The 13,630-nt window shown below is 37.9% G+C and overlaps 1 protein-coding gene across 7 annotated transcripts in view; it reads right to left on the bottom strand.

The window, feature by feature from the left end:
• MRPL42 (mitochondrial ribosomal protein L42) overlaps window positions 1-13,630 on the bottom strand; it is a 102,389-nt gene that overhangs the window by 54,232 nt on the left and 34,527 nt on the right. Inside the window, exon 6 of one of the 7 annotated variants that reach the window (XM_004384204.3) lies at window positions 2,865-3,088. The exons of the other annotated variants lie outside the window; for them this stretch is intronic. Coding sequence (XP_004384261.1) covers window positions 3,043-3,088 — 46 coding nt within the window. The 3' untranslated portion in view covers window positions 2,865-3,042. Of the gene's footprint in view, window positions 1-2,864; window positions 3,089-13,630 lie in introns of those variants that run through there. 7 annotated transcript variants of the gene reach the window in all.

Genomic DNA, 13,630 nt, shown 5'->3' with positions numbered 1-13,630 from the left:
CACCAATGAACGTCCTGACAGGGAACACAACAGAGGGTCCCTGATGGAGCAGTAGAACGATGGGATGCAGAACTCAAATTCTAGTAAGAAGACCAGATTTAATGGTCTGACTGAGACTGGAGGCGCCCTGGAAAGCATGGCCCCTGGTCTCTCCATCACCCCAGAACTAAAACAATTTTCAAGGCCAACTCTTCAGACGGGGATTGGACTGGACTGTGGGACATAAATTGATACTTGTGAAGAATGTGCCTCTTAGACAAGTAGATACAGGACACCAAAGGGGTGACTTCTGTCCAGATGTGAGATGGCAAGGCAGAGAGAGTTAGGAGCTGGTTGAATATTCATGGGGAATCAGGGGTGGAGGGGAGGAGTGTGCTGTCGCAGAATGGGGTGAGCGGTTGGGGTCTCATAACAATGTATGTAAAAAAAAAAAAAATTCTGTATGTGAGACTAACTTGAAATGTAAACTTCATTTAATTACAACAATAAAAAAAAAGAAAAAGAAACCCGTTGCCATCAGTCGATTGCAACTCATAGTCATAACGACCCTAAAGGACAGAGTTGAGCTGCCCCATAGGGTTTCCAAGGAGTAGCTGGTGGATTTGAACTGCTGATCTTTTGGTTAGCAGCCAAGCTCTTAACCACTGTGCCACCAGGGCTCCATTCTAACACTTAACCAAAAACCAAACCCGTTGCTGTCTAGTCAATTCCAACTCATAGCGACCCTATAGGCTTCCATCATTTCACCACTTCCATTTATTCCACTAGTCATTATCACCTAATGAACAGACAAATTCTCTGCTAATTAAGAGCTTTTAAAAAGTCACTACCTTTGGTAGTTGCTAAGAGTTGGAATCAACTCCGACCGGCAATGGGTACCTTTGGTAATGTTCAAATTGAGCCCTATGTAAGAGTGCCCGCTGGTGGTTTCACCAACAACACTTTTTATCAATTAAATTCTAGGTGTGTTCATCCAGAATTCCCAGACGCTCTTTCAATTCCCACCAATGGAAACATGAAAACAAAGACTGAGTAGCGAGTTTTGCATGAAGATAAATTTACTCAATTGAAAGGGTTGTCCTATCTTACGTAATTTTTTTTAAAAGTCTGTAAAAAACAAAGAATTATCTTTTTTTTTTTTTTGCTTCCTCTTGTAAAATGTCCGTGATGGTGAAGAATAGGTTCCTACCCCTAGTTGTGGGGGTGATGGGTGTGTAGGGCAGGTAATGATGGTAATGGAATATGTACTTAATCAGCAAAATTAAAAATTAGCAACCCATGAAAATAAGAAATAAGGAACTACAGTGTTCATCTACATTTCCAGTACACAATGAAGTCAATGTTAATTCTCCAAAGCACTGACACAGGAATAGGTAGCTTGGGCATCTTAGAATTGAGAAAATTTGTCATTTTATCGTGTCTTGGTTTTTTACTCTCCCAACATTTATGTCTCAGTCTGTAAAATTTGGGATATAAATCAACCTGAAAGCTAACCATTTTTCAAGGCTATGTCAACATGGCTAACAAATATTTTTGATTATCAAGTTTATCAACAATTTGCTTTTTCTTTATCTTTCAAAAAATATTAATTAAAAAAATAACCATTTTAAAACATTTCCTTTGGGTAAAAGAAGGTTACTTCCTTTACTTTGTCCTATTCACTATTCCTCACATTTTATTGGAACATTTGAACCTTCAGTTAGAGTTCCTTTATTAAAAGAACTAGGCTAAATGACATACTTTGAATGAAAATTATTTTTCACATCATTTGTACAAATATTTTACAAGTTTGAATAAAGCACCTTTCCACCTTAAAAGATGCCTTACCCCTAAACTGAAATAAAAAGGCAGCAATGCCATTAAGGATAATCTATAAACTGGTGGGGACAATCAACAGCAGAATAATCTATTAACATTCTCCTAACACCAGCTTAATGATATTAACATTTTAATCACAGAATTGCAGTTGTTTGCATGTGTTCTGAAGCTAGCATAATTTTTAACACAGCCAGGAAAATGAAAAATCTCCAAATGAATGCTATACAATATTCCTTCCAGAAAAATCTCTAGTAAGGCACAGTCTTGGGTGAAAGAAAATTGCTTTGCCATTGTAATGCACTAAAAAAAAGGCTTGGAGCCTGACAGTTTAAATCCTGTCTTTCTTAGTTGCTAGGGAGGGTTCCTGGTGGTGAAATGGTTAAGAGCTCAGCTGCTATCCAAAAATCAGTAGATCCAATCCACCAGCTGCTCCTTGGAAACCCTATGGGGCAGTTATACTCTGTCCTACAGGGTCGGAATTGACTTTGGTTTGGGTTTAGGGAGAGGTCACATCATTTAGCCTTATCTGCAAAATGTGTTTCCTTTTTGAAAGAATTATTTTGAGAATTTATTAATGATGTATGTAATGGACCTAGCAGATAATAGAAAGTGATTAAAATGTAACTAATATAATTATTTTCTTCTCAAGCTACAGAAAAGGGAACACTGTAACATCTACTTTCTGGGTGGACCTCATAAATTTTATTCTCAAAGGCAATAAAAAAATCCCCTTCAGAAGGAGAATCACACAGTTTTATTAACTGTATTTATAATACTAACAGTGTTTGGCTAGTGATGTAAAAATCATACTCGACCCATAAAAATAAATACTACACTAATATCTCAAAAGAAAAATAAAGTTGTAATAACCCATTGCCGTCAAGTTGATTCCGACTCATCCCAACCCTACAGAACTGAGCAGAACTGCCCTATAGGGTTTCCAAAGAGTGACTGGTGGATTCGAACTGCCAACCTTTTTGGTTAGCAACCAGGCTCTTACCACTATGCCATCAGGGCTCCAAAGATGCAACAGGTTTCTCTAAACAAGAATGTTAAATCCAAAATAATTTAATATATACAAGGAAATACTGTAATACATGAAAAGGTATTTTATTATTATTTTATTATATAACATAGTAGTGGATACACCTGATTGTATTTTCTCAAGTGGCAAATGAGGCAAAGGATAACATTTCTCTTTGATTCCTAATGAGAACCTCGAAATCATCTGTCTTTTGGAGGATTCAATTTCGTACGACGTCTGTGATACCTTAAAAAAAAAAAAAATCATATAGGATTATTTTAATAAAAGTTAACTGCTCCAGATAAAAATATTAAATTTCTATTGTTTGCTGTTTATTAGAATTATGAAATCAGATATTTCTTAATAAATAAGCCACATTTCCTATCAAAATTATATTCTATTAATTGAGGATTTTGGAAAATTTTCTTCCAGCTCCTTAGAATAATTGCAACATACTAACCTGGATTATTGATCTTTAACTAAAAATTAATGATTGCTTGCCTTTATAGTAAAGAAACACTACATCGTGAACATGGTGAACATTCTGTATTAAAGTTTCATTTAAAAAGGAATGTTTTCCTCTAACTGGAGGGCTCTTATGCTGTAAGATTATGTCTTAATATACAATAGGATACAATTAGCAATATGGTTATGGAAAAATGTACAATAATCCCAAAAAAACAGAAGAAATGCAAATTAAGATAATGAGGAAACTTCTTTTTGCTTTTATAATCACAAATATTTTGAAAATCATAATGCCCAATGCAGACATGGGTATATCAGGCCCGACTGGTAAAAGTATTAACTGATAACAATACTTCTAAAAAGAAGTGGGGAAATATGTATCAAAATTTTTCAATATTATTAATTTTTATTTAGTAATTTCTCTTCTGGAAATCTTAAAACAATACAGAAAAGCGGTTATAATATTAAGGGGGGATGCAGGATGCAAATCTGTATTTACAGTATGATTAGAACTGCATAAAAATAAGCAAACTAACAAAACTTATGTATAGATTTTAAAAAATGAAATGCACTGTTAGCAGTAATTATACTTGAGTGATAACACCACAGAGAATTTTCTGTTTGCTTTTCTGCATTTCCTTGTTTTCTTTACTGATTTTAAAAATTCCTGCACAAAGAACATGTGTTTTCTTGATGCATTCTCTTTAAAAATTGCCTTAAGCCCAGATTTTGGCATGGTGGTCAGGAGTTAAATTTTTTTTCCCCCATTTTTGCTAATATGGAAATTCAATTTAAGGATTCCTATACCATAATTGGGAACCCTAGTGGCACAGTGCTTAAGAGCTACGACTGCTATATTAAATGACAAGACATGTATCTTATGCTCTTTAGCTGTTGTGATTAAGGTATCTACAGCCTTTTTATCTTAAGGATTCACGAAATAGGCCACTTTCCTATACATTGTTATTTCTTACGTCGTTTTTTTTTAAATTTGCAAAACACAGAAACTATGTTGAATAAAGTATACCGATATTTACTAACACGGAAAAGTAAATTGTAGAATAATACATATGGTATGATACCACTTATGTAAAAGAAAGAAGAAAATAAATATTTCCACATGTATGTATACTGGCATAGAAAAGATAACGGTTTTCCGAAGGATTCCAGTTGTATACCAGATAATCAAGGTTTTATTAGTGCGGTAAGATCCCTAAAAGGTGTTCTCTCAAAGCAGTTGGACACCAGAATAGAGGTTCTGAAATGGGATCCACAATCAACACCTATGGAAGCAGCAGTGAAGAAATCAAATGACGTACTGCATTGGGCAAATCTGCTGCAAAAGACCTCTTTAAAGTGTAAAAAGCAAAGATGTCACTTTGAGGACTAAGGTGCACCTGACCCAAGCCACGTTATTTTCAATTGCCTCATATACATGGAAAAGAAGGACAATGGATAAAAAGACCGAAGAAGAATGGATGCATTTGAATTACGGTGTTGGTGAAGAATACTGAATATACCATAGACTGCCAGAAGAATGAACAAATCTATCTTGGAAGAAGTACAGCCTGAATGCCCCTTAGAAGCAAGATGATGAGACTTCATCTCACTTACTTTGGACATGTTATCAGGAGGGACCAGTCCTTGGAGAAAGACATTGTCTTAGTCATCCAGTGCTGCTACAACAGAAATACTACAAGTGGATGGCTTTAACAAAGAGAAATTTATTTCCTTATAGTAAAGTAGGCTAAAAGTCCAAATTCAGGGTGTCAGCTCCACAGGAAGGCTTTCTCTCTCTCTCTGCCTTCTCATCAGTGTTCCCCTGGACTAGCAGCTTCTCGGTGCAGGGACCCCAGTCCAAAGGACATGCTCTGTTCCTGGCACTGCTTTCTTGATGGTATGAGGTCCCCAACTCTCTGCTTGCTTCCCTTTCCTTTTATCTCTTGAGAGAAAAGGTGGTGCGGGCTACACCCCAGGGAAACTCCCTTTACGTTGGATCAGGGATGTGACCTGGGTAAAGGTGGTGTTAAAATCCCACCCTAATCCTCTTTAACATAAAATTACAATCACAAAATGGAGGCCAACCACACAATTCTGGGAATCATGGCCCAGCCAAATTGTTACACACATTTTTGGGGGGACACAGTTCAATCCATGACAGACATTATGCTTGGTAAAGTAGAAGGTCAGCGAAAGAGAGGAAGACCCTCAACAAGGTGGACTGACACAGTGGCTGCAACGATGAGCTCAAGCATAGCAATGATTGTGGGGATGGTGCAGGAATTGGCAGTGTTTCGTTCTGTGGAACACAGGGTCACTAAAAGTTGGAACCAACTCGAGAACACCTAACAACAACAACAAATTCTGCTGGAAAGTGAATTCATAGTTTTTATTAGATTCTCAATGAAGTCTGCAGCCCTAAAAATGTTAAGAACTATCCTAAAAAAATAAGATTCAGCTTACACTGCTTAACTGTATTATACTCAAGACTAACTGAAAGTGTTTGAGAGACTAATAATCTGAAGCCGAAGCCAAGTTCTAAAACATGCTTAATGAATGTCAAATAACATTTACAGGTTTCTTTATTATATAAAAATTTCAAGGCACATTACAATCACTAGCCAGAGCAAGCAACTTAATTTTAGGTGACCTTGTAATTTATCACCCAGACTGGGACCCTTTTGAGAATAAAAGCCAGCACTATTAATAATTAACACAACAAGCATTAAACTGAGACTGTTCCTGGCAAACCAAGACACACTGTCACCTTTGTTAAACTGCAAAACGACTCACTGACATCTGGAATACTGGTCTATGATTCTTAATCCAAAGCAGCACTTTACCTCCTGGTTCACATGGCAGCAAAGTCTTTAAATCTGCTTCCTACTAATTCAGCAGCTTATTTTTGCTGCCTCCATGAAAAAACATTAGTCTTTTAAATAAAGTGGTACTACTATTCATGCATTCATAATTTCTCTCTATCTCAGAAATTTAAAAGTACTTTTCAGATCCTTCCTACTTTCCATTCAGCCTTCCTTCTATTCTCCCATCTTTTAACATAGTTTTACACTTAGGAGAACTATGTTAGCTTACTACTTTCTTGTTTAAGAGGTATGATGAGAATCAGGATCATTCATTCTTTCATTTATGTATTCATTAAAAAAAATGTGTGTGCATCTACTATATGCCAGGCACTATTTCTAGGTGCTAAGGATTCTGTAGTACACAAAACAAGACAAAAATCTCCACCCTCAGGGAGCTTACATTCTGGGGCAGGAGATAGGAAAATAAGACAAAAAAGTTGGCCAGGGAGGGCTTCAGTGAATAAAAACCTGAAGGAAGTGAGGGAACTAGCTTTGCCGATACCTGAGGAGGAACATTCTGTGCATAGGAATAGCAAGTGTAAAAGCTCTGAGGTGGAAGGAAGGGCATGTTCAAGGGACAGCAAAGAGGCCATGTGGCTGGAATAGAGTAAACAAGGAAGAGAACAAGAGGAGATGAGGGCAGAAGGCAAGGGAGTGTCAGATTACGAAGGTTCTTGTAGATCATACTTAAGGCCTATGCCTTTTCTCTGATTGAAATGAGAAGCTGTTTGAGAAAGTTTTCAACAGAAAGATTACAAGAACGAACAGAACTTTCAACAGATTTACTCTGGCTGCTGTGCTAAGAAGAGACTGCAGGGGAGCAAAGGGAGAAGCAGGGAAACTAGTTAGGAAGCTACTTCAATAAACCAGGCAAAGGATGGCAGTGGCTTAGACCAGGATGGTGGCAGAGAGAATGATGAGATGTGGTCAAATCTGGATACATTCTGAAGACAGAGCTAAGAGAACGTGGTGACAGGCCAAAGGATGGTTGTGAGACAAAGAGAAGAGTCAAGAGTGACACCAAGTTGTGGCCCAAGTGGCTAGAAGAATGGAGCTGTTTCATCTCAGCTGTTAACTGAGAAGGAGAAGCTGGTTTATGGAGGACCACCAGGAGCTGGGTTAGTGACATATTAAGTTAGAGATGCCTATTAGATGTGTAGAGTAGGAAGCTGGATTTATATGTCCGGGGGTCGGGGAGAGGTCTTCATCAGAGATAGACTTGGGAGTCACTAGCATGCAGATGGCATTTAAAGCATTGGAACTGAATGAGATCACTGCCACGGAGAATGAAACAGAAAAGAGTAGAGGTCCGAGGACCGACACTTGGGACACACCAACATTTAGATGGGGAGATGAAAAGGAACCAGCAAGGGAGAACAAGATACGAACTTTAGACGTGCAAAAACAGTTTTGATAACGTTATCAAGGTTCAATAAACAGAGAAAATAATTGAAAGCTCAGACACAACCATCAGGAACTCTGTAATATTGCTAACATGTGTTCTTGAAAGGAGTGCTACATTGCTTTTGAGTTTTTTTCATGCCACATGAGAAATACTGAAGAAAGGAGGAGCTTTATGCAGATGCCAGTGGCTGAGGGCACTAATTTTCAACATGCCAAGCTTTCTAAGTAATGGCAACACTAAAGGCCAACAGGGGCAACTGTGGAGGGCAACAGCAAATCAGAATTGTGACCTCAACAACTATTTACAAAGGGGCTATCAAATGCAAATTCCAGTAAATACCTAAAGGTACCCGTTAAGCAAAATAAATAGTTTGCATAAGGCGTACCTTATATGTTCAAAGCTCCATGACTTCAGGCAAATACAGTGTAATAGCTAAGCTAGTTTAATTTATTTTCATCACCTGTAATATCAACAAACAGGAAGCAGCAGTAGCCTCATGGTCATATATGCTCTTTTTTGAAAACAATCTTTGTGCTACTGAATATAAAAACAGTCATTCAGGCTTATGGAGTACTGACTTTCGGTTTACTGTGATAGATAAATCTCATTAATAAAGGGTAGGGTTGCACGGCCAATTAATTTAACTGCTGTCGATAAATGGTACACCTGTAAAAAGTAGAACTGGCAAAAGTTGTGTGATAAATATATTTACAAAGACAAAAAAATAGGGTAGCAGCTGCAGCTACTTATGTACAACCACACACCTTATGGGACTGGTTTCTTGGTTTGGCGGTTTAGTGTCAAGGTTTCATGGGCCATCCCAGTTAATTGGCCTAATAACATGTTCAGTGCTTCTGTTCCACCTCCTAGTTACTTGCACAGTGTCTGTGGGCTTAAAAGCTGGCAAGTGGTTATCCAAGGCACAACAATTGGTCTCTATTTGCCTGAAGCAACAGAGGGAGAAGGAGAGTCAGGAATAGGAGGAGGAAATGGAATGTGTGGCTAATTGCCTCCATGAACAATTGCCTCCTTTGCATGAGACCAGTAAGAACTGGACAGTGCCCAGCTACCATTACTGAGTATTCTGATAAAAGAGTCTACAGAAGAATCCTGATCAAAAGGAGAAAAACACAAGTCAAAATTTCAAATCCTCATGGAATCCAGATTTTCTAGAGTCATGGAGGCTGGATGAATCCCCAAAACTACTGTTTGGAGATAACCTTTAAACCTTAAACCAAAAATATCCCCTGAAGTTTTCTTAAAACCAAACAATAGCTTAATTAGTAAAGAAAGTCTGCCTTTAGCACTGTGCTCTTTTAAGATCTATCTTATATGGGATCAAACTGACAACAGTAACTCAAAAGATTAGATAGGAACCTTGAGGGGCAGTGAGTTTATGTTAGTGGGGGAGAAACAACTCAGAAAATGAGGGTGAGAATGGCTGCACAACTGAATGTAATCAATATCACTGAACTGCAGAAACTCTTGAACTGGTGTGTGTTCAGCTGTATATATTCTCAACAACAACAAAAGAGTCAAATAAATTATTAAAAAAAAAAAAAAGCCCATTAAAAAAAAGTCATCAAGCAAGGGCGGATGGTAGGGATAAAACCCCAAACCTAACATCTTCTGTTTCCTCATCAACCCATCTCCTACGCTAAGAATTTCAAACAGTTCTAGCATCTAATCTCAGTATAAAGCTCAAATCCAAGAAGACTCTTTGAGTTGCCATACTAAAGTAAATAGGATCACCAGGATTAGGAAAAGGCAAAATCCAATTCACAAATTTAGTAGGAGCAATTTTGACTTTAGGTTTTCTGACCTGAGATAATCTAATCACTGGTGTTTATTGGTCACTGGAGTATTCAGTATCAATTCTGTACAGTCATACTGCCAACAATTCTAATCCACCCACTGACCCTGGGTAAGGCCAATAATTAAATGCAGGTTGGTTCAGAACTGAGTAAGGTGAGGCAACACCCCTGGCTCATAAAGTCTTTGCTGACCTTGATTAAGAATCTGATAAGGAGGAACATCTTTAGCAACTTGTGACAAACCTAGGTAAAATGCAAACTGGATAAACCCACATAACCTGATAGCTGAACTTGGGAATAAAACTTCCAAGAATCATTTGGAAATTTACCAGTAGACCATCTCAAAGACCATGAATAAGGTATCATTTCAAAAAGGAACTGAATAGGAAACAGGGTGTGAGTAGATATAGAAAAGATTTCTATTTTATATTTTAAATACTTTGTTGGTATTGTTTGAAAATACTTTTTAAAAAAAGTTTTATACCTTTTAATAAAACTTATTTTAAAAGATATACAACCCCAGTTATTATATTCATAAGGGGTCCCAATCTTTTGACTGCTGTAATTTACTAATTGTGAAATACTTATTAAAATATACTGCCTAAGGTTTAAGAAGAAATGGTCTCCAATATCTAGAAACAAACACTTACAAAGGGTTCACATTAATCCAAAACATATATGTATATACCAAATAAATACATGTTGAATGATTAGTGATTACACATATGCTAATTTAAAATTCTGAAATAGGATGCATCCAGAAAAACAACACCCACAAGTAAAATTTTTCTTTATATACAAAAGCTCATAACTGGGTTTCTTCTGCTGAACTCTTTCTTAGGACACACACAGGCACAGTTATTTCCACATAATTAAAGTCTACTTACAACGGAAGGAGCCCTGGTGGCGCAGTAATTAGGAGGTTGGCTGCTAACCAAAAGGTTGGCAGTTTGAATCCACCAGCCGCTACTTGGAAACCCTATGTGGCAGTTCTACTGTATCCTATAGGATTCTTATGAGTTGGAATTGACTTGATGGCAACTGGTTTGGTTTAACGGGTTTTACAATTGAAAATGTCTCGTATATAATTCTGATAAAATAAGACATACTAGGAAATTAAATTAATTAGCAGTCAAAAGCTAATCAGCAGTAAAAAGGTTAAATAAGTTAACAAGACTAAACATAGGTGGGGTACCAGATTTAAATGTCTACGGAAGCTAACATGCTTGGTTTTAAGACTCCTAATGGTCTTCTTGCCTTCAGTCTTGTCCCATCCAAATTACACACCTTTAGAGGATTTTCATAACTTCAGTGATTTCATTATGAACAATGCTTACAAAAGATTGTAGCATTATGGAATGTGAAGAAAGGAAACAGGAAATGAAAGTCATTACAGAAGAAGTCCATGGCAAGGTGAACAAAAATACCTGCCTATGGGGACAGAAATAAAAGATAAACATGAGACATGTTATGAAGCATAGAAAGAAATGTTAAAATATGGTAATGACTGAGATATGGGGCTACAAAATGGCCTGATATGCTCCTCAGAAAGAAGGATGATGAGACTTTGGCTCACTTTGGACATGTCATCAGGAAAGACCAATTGCTAGAAGAGGATCATGTTTGGTAAAGGCGGGGGTCAGTGACAATGAGGAAAAGCCTCCCTGGATGAGATGGATTGACACAATAGCCACAATGGACTGAAACATACTGTCATGGATTGAATTATGTCCCCCAAAAAACGTCTGTGTCAATTTGGCTGGGCCATGATTCCTGGTATCGTGTGATTTTCTTTTATGTTGTAAATCCTGCCTCATTGATGTTAATGAGGGAGGATGCGTGGTAGTTGTGTTAGTAACGCAGGGCTCAATCTACAAGATTGCATTGTGTCCAGAGGCAATCTCTTCAGATATAAAAGAGAGAAGTGAGCAGAGAGACAGGGGGACCTCATACCACCAAGAAAGCCAGGAGCAGAGCATGTCCTTTGGACCCAGGGTGCCTGCATGGAGAAGCTCCTAGTCCGGGGGAACACTGATGAGAAGGCCGACAGAGAGAGAAGCCTTCCCCTGGAGCTGACACCCTGAACTTGGACTTTTAGCCTACTTTACCATGAAGAAATGAATTTCTCTTTGTTAAAGCCACCCACTTGTGGTATTTCTGTCATAGCAGCACTAGATGACTAAGACACATACCAATGATCATAAAGATGGCACAGGACTGTGCAACATTTCATTCTGTTATACATAAAGTCCCACCACTTGTCTGTCAGTTTGTCATACAGTTGCTTGCGTATTGCTGTGATGCTGGAAGCTATGCCACCAATATTTCAAATACCAGCAGGCTCACCCAAGGTGGACAGGTTTCAGCAGAGTTTCCAGATTAAGATAGACTAGGAAGAAGGACCTGGTGATCTACTTCTAAAAAATAAAAAAAAAATTGGCCAGTGAAAACCTTAAGGATAGCAGCAAAACAATGTCTGATATAGTGCTGGAAAATGAGCCACTCAGGTTGGAAGGCACTCAGAATATGACTGGGGAAGAGCCACTTTGTCAACGTAGAGTCACCGTAATGATGTAGATACAGTAAACCTTCTGGGACCTTCATTTGCTGATGTCCCAAAAGAGAAGAAACAACTGTAAACATCCATTAGTAACCGGAATGTGGACTATATGAAGTATGAATCACGGAAAATTGGAAGTTGTCAAAAACGAAATGAAATGGTTGAAGATCGATATCCTAGGCATTAATTAGCTGAAATAGACTGGTATTGGCCACTTTGAATCAGATAATCTTATGGTCTACCATGCTGGGAATGACAAAGAGGAATGGCTTCACATTCATCATCAAAAAGAACAGTTCAAGATCTATCCTGAAGCACAATGCTGCAAGTGATAGGATAATATCCATACATCTACAAGCAAGATCAGTTAATATGACTGTTATTCAAATTTACATACCAACAACTAATGCCAGTGGTGAAGAAATTGAAGACTTTTACCAACTTCTGCAGTCTGAAATTCATGAAACATGCAATTGAGATGCATTGATAATTACTGGAGATTGGAATGAGAAAGTTGGAAACGAAGAATCAGTAATTGGAAAATATGGCCTTGGTGACAGAAACGACACCAGAGATTTCATGACAGAATTTTGCAAGACCACTGACTTAGACATTGGAAATCTTTTTTCAACAACATAAATGACAACTATACACGTGGACCTAACCAGATTAAATACACAGGAAACATATAGACTCCATCTGTGGAAAGAGTTGATGGAGAAGCTCAATATCATCAGAACAAGGCCAGGCCGGGGCCAACTGCAGAACAGAACATCAATTGCTCATAGACAAGTTCAAGTTGAGGATAAAGAAAATTAAAACAAGCCCACGAGAGCCAAACTACAACCCTGAGTATATCCCACCTGAATTTAGAGACCACCTCAAAAATATATTTGATGCATTGAAAACTAATGACCAAAGACCAGACAAGCTGTGGGATGACATCAAGGATACCATAAATGAAGAAAGCAAAAGGTCATTAAAAAGCAAAAAAGAAAAAAAAAACTAAAATAAATGTCAGAAGAGACTCTGAAACTTGGTCTTGAAAATAGAGCAGCTAAAGCGAACAGAAGAAATGATGATATAAAACAGCTGAACAGAAAATTTCAAAGGTTTCTCAAGAAGACAAAGTATTAAAATGAAATGTGCAAAGACCTGGAGTTAGAAAACCAAGAGGGAAGAACATACTAGGTATCTCTCAAGCTGAAACAACTGAAGGAAAAATTCAAGCCTCAAGTTGCAATAGTGAAGGATTCTATGGGCAAAATACTGAACAATGCAGGAAGCATCAAAAGAAGATGAAAGGAATACACAGAGTCACTGTACCAAAAAGAACTGCTCGATGTTAAACCATTTCAGGAAGTAGCACATGATCAAGAACTGACGGTATTACATGGTGTCGGGGAACATCTAGCTCAATTAGCATAACAAGAGATTATAAACAAAATGTTCTACATTCTACCTTGGTGAGTAGTATCTGGGGTCTTAAAAGCCTGTGAGCGGCCATCTAAGATACTTCACTGGTCTCATCCCTTCAGGAGCAAGACAGAATGAAGAAAACAAGATACAAGAGAAAGATTAGTCCAAAGGACTAATGGACAACAACTACCACAGCCTCCACCAGACTGAGTCCAGTACAACTAGATGGTGCCCAGCTACCACCACTGACTGCTCTGACAG

The sequence above is a fragment of the Trichechus manatus genome, unplaced genomic scaffold, assembly GCF_000243295.1.
Source record: "Trichechus manatus latirostris isolate Lorelei unplaced genomic scaffold, TriManLat1.0 scaffold00119, whole genome shotgun sequence".
NCBI classification, from domain to species: Eukaryota; Metazoa; Chordata; class Mammalia; order Sirenia; family Trichechidae; genus Trichechus; species Trichechus manatus.
The sequence above is the reverse complement of the archived record's forward strand: the minus strand, read 5'-3'. Positions and strand labels throughout refer to the sequence as shown.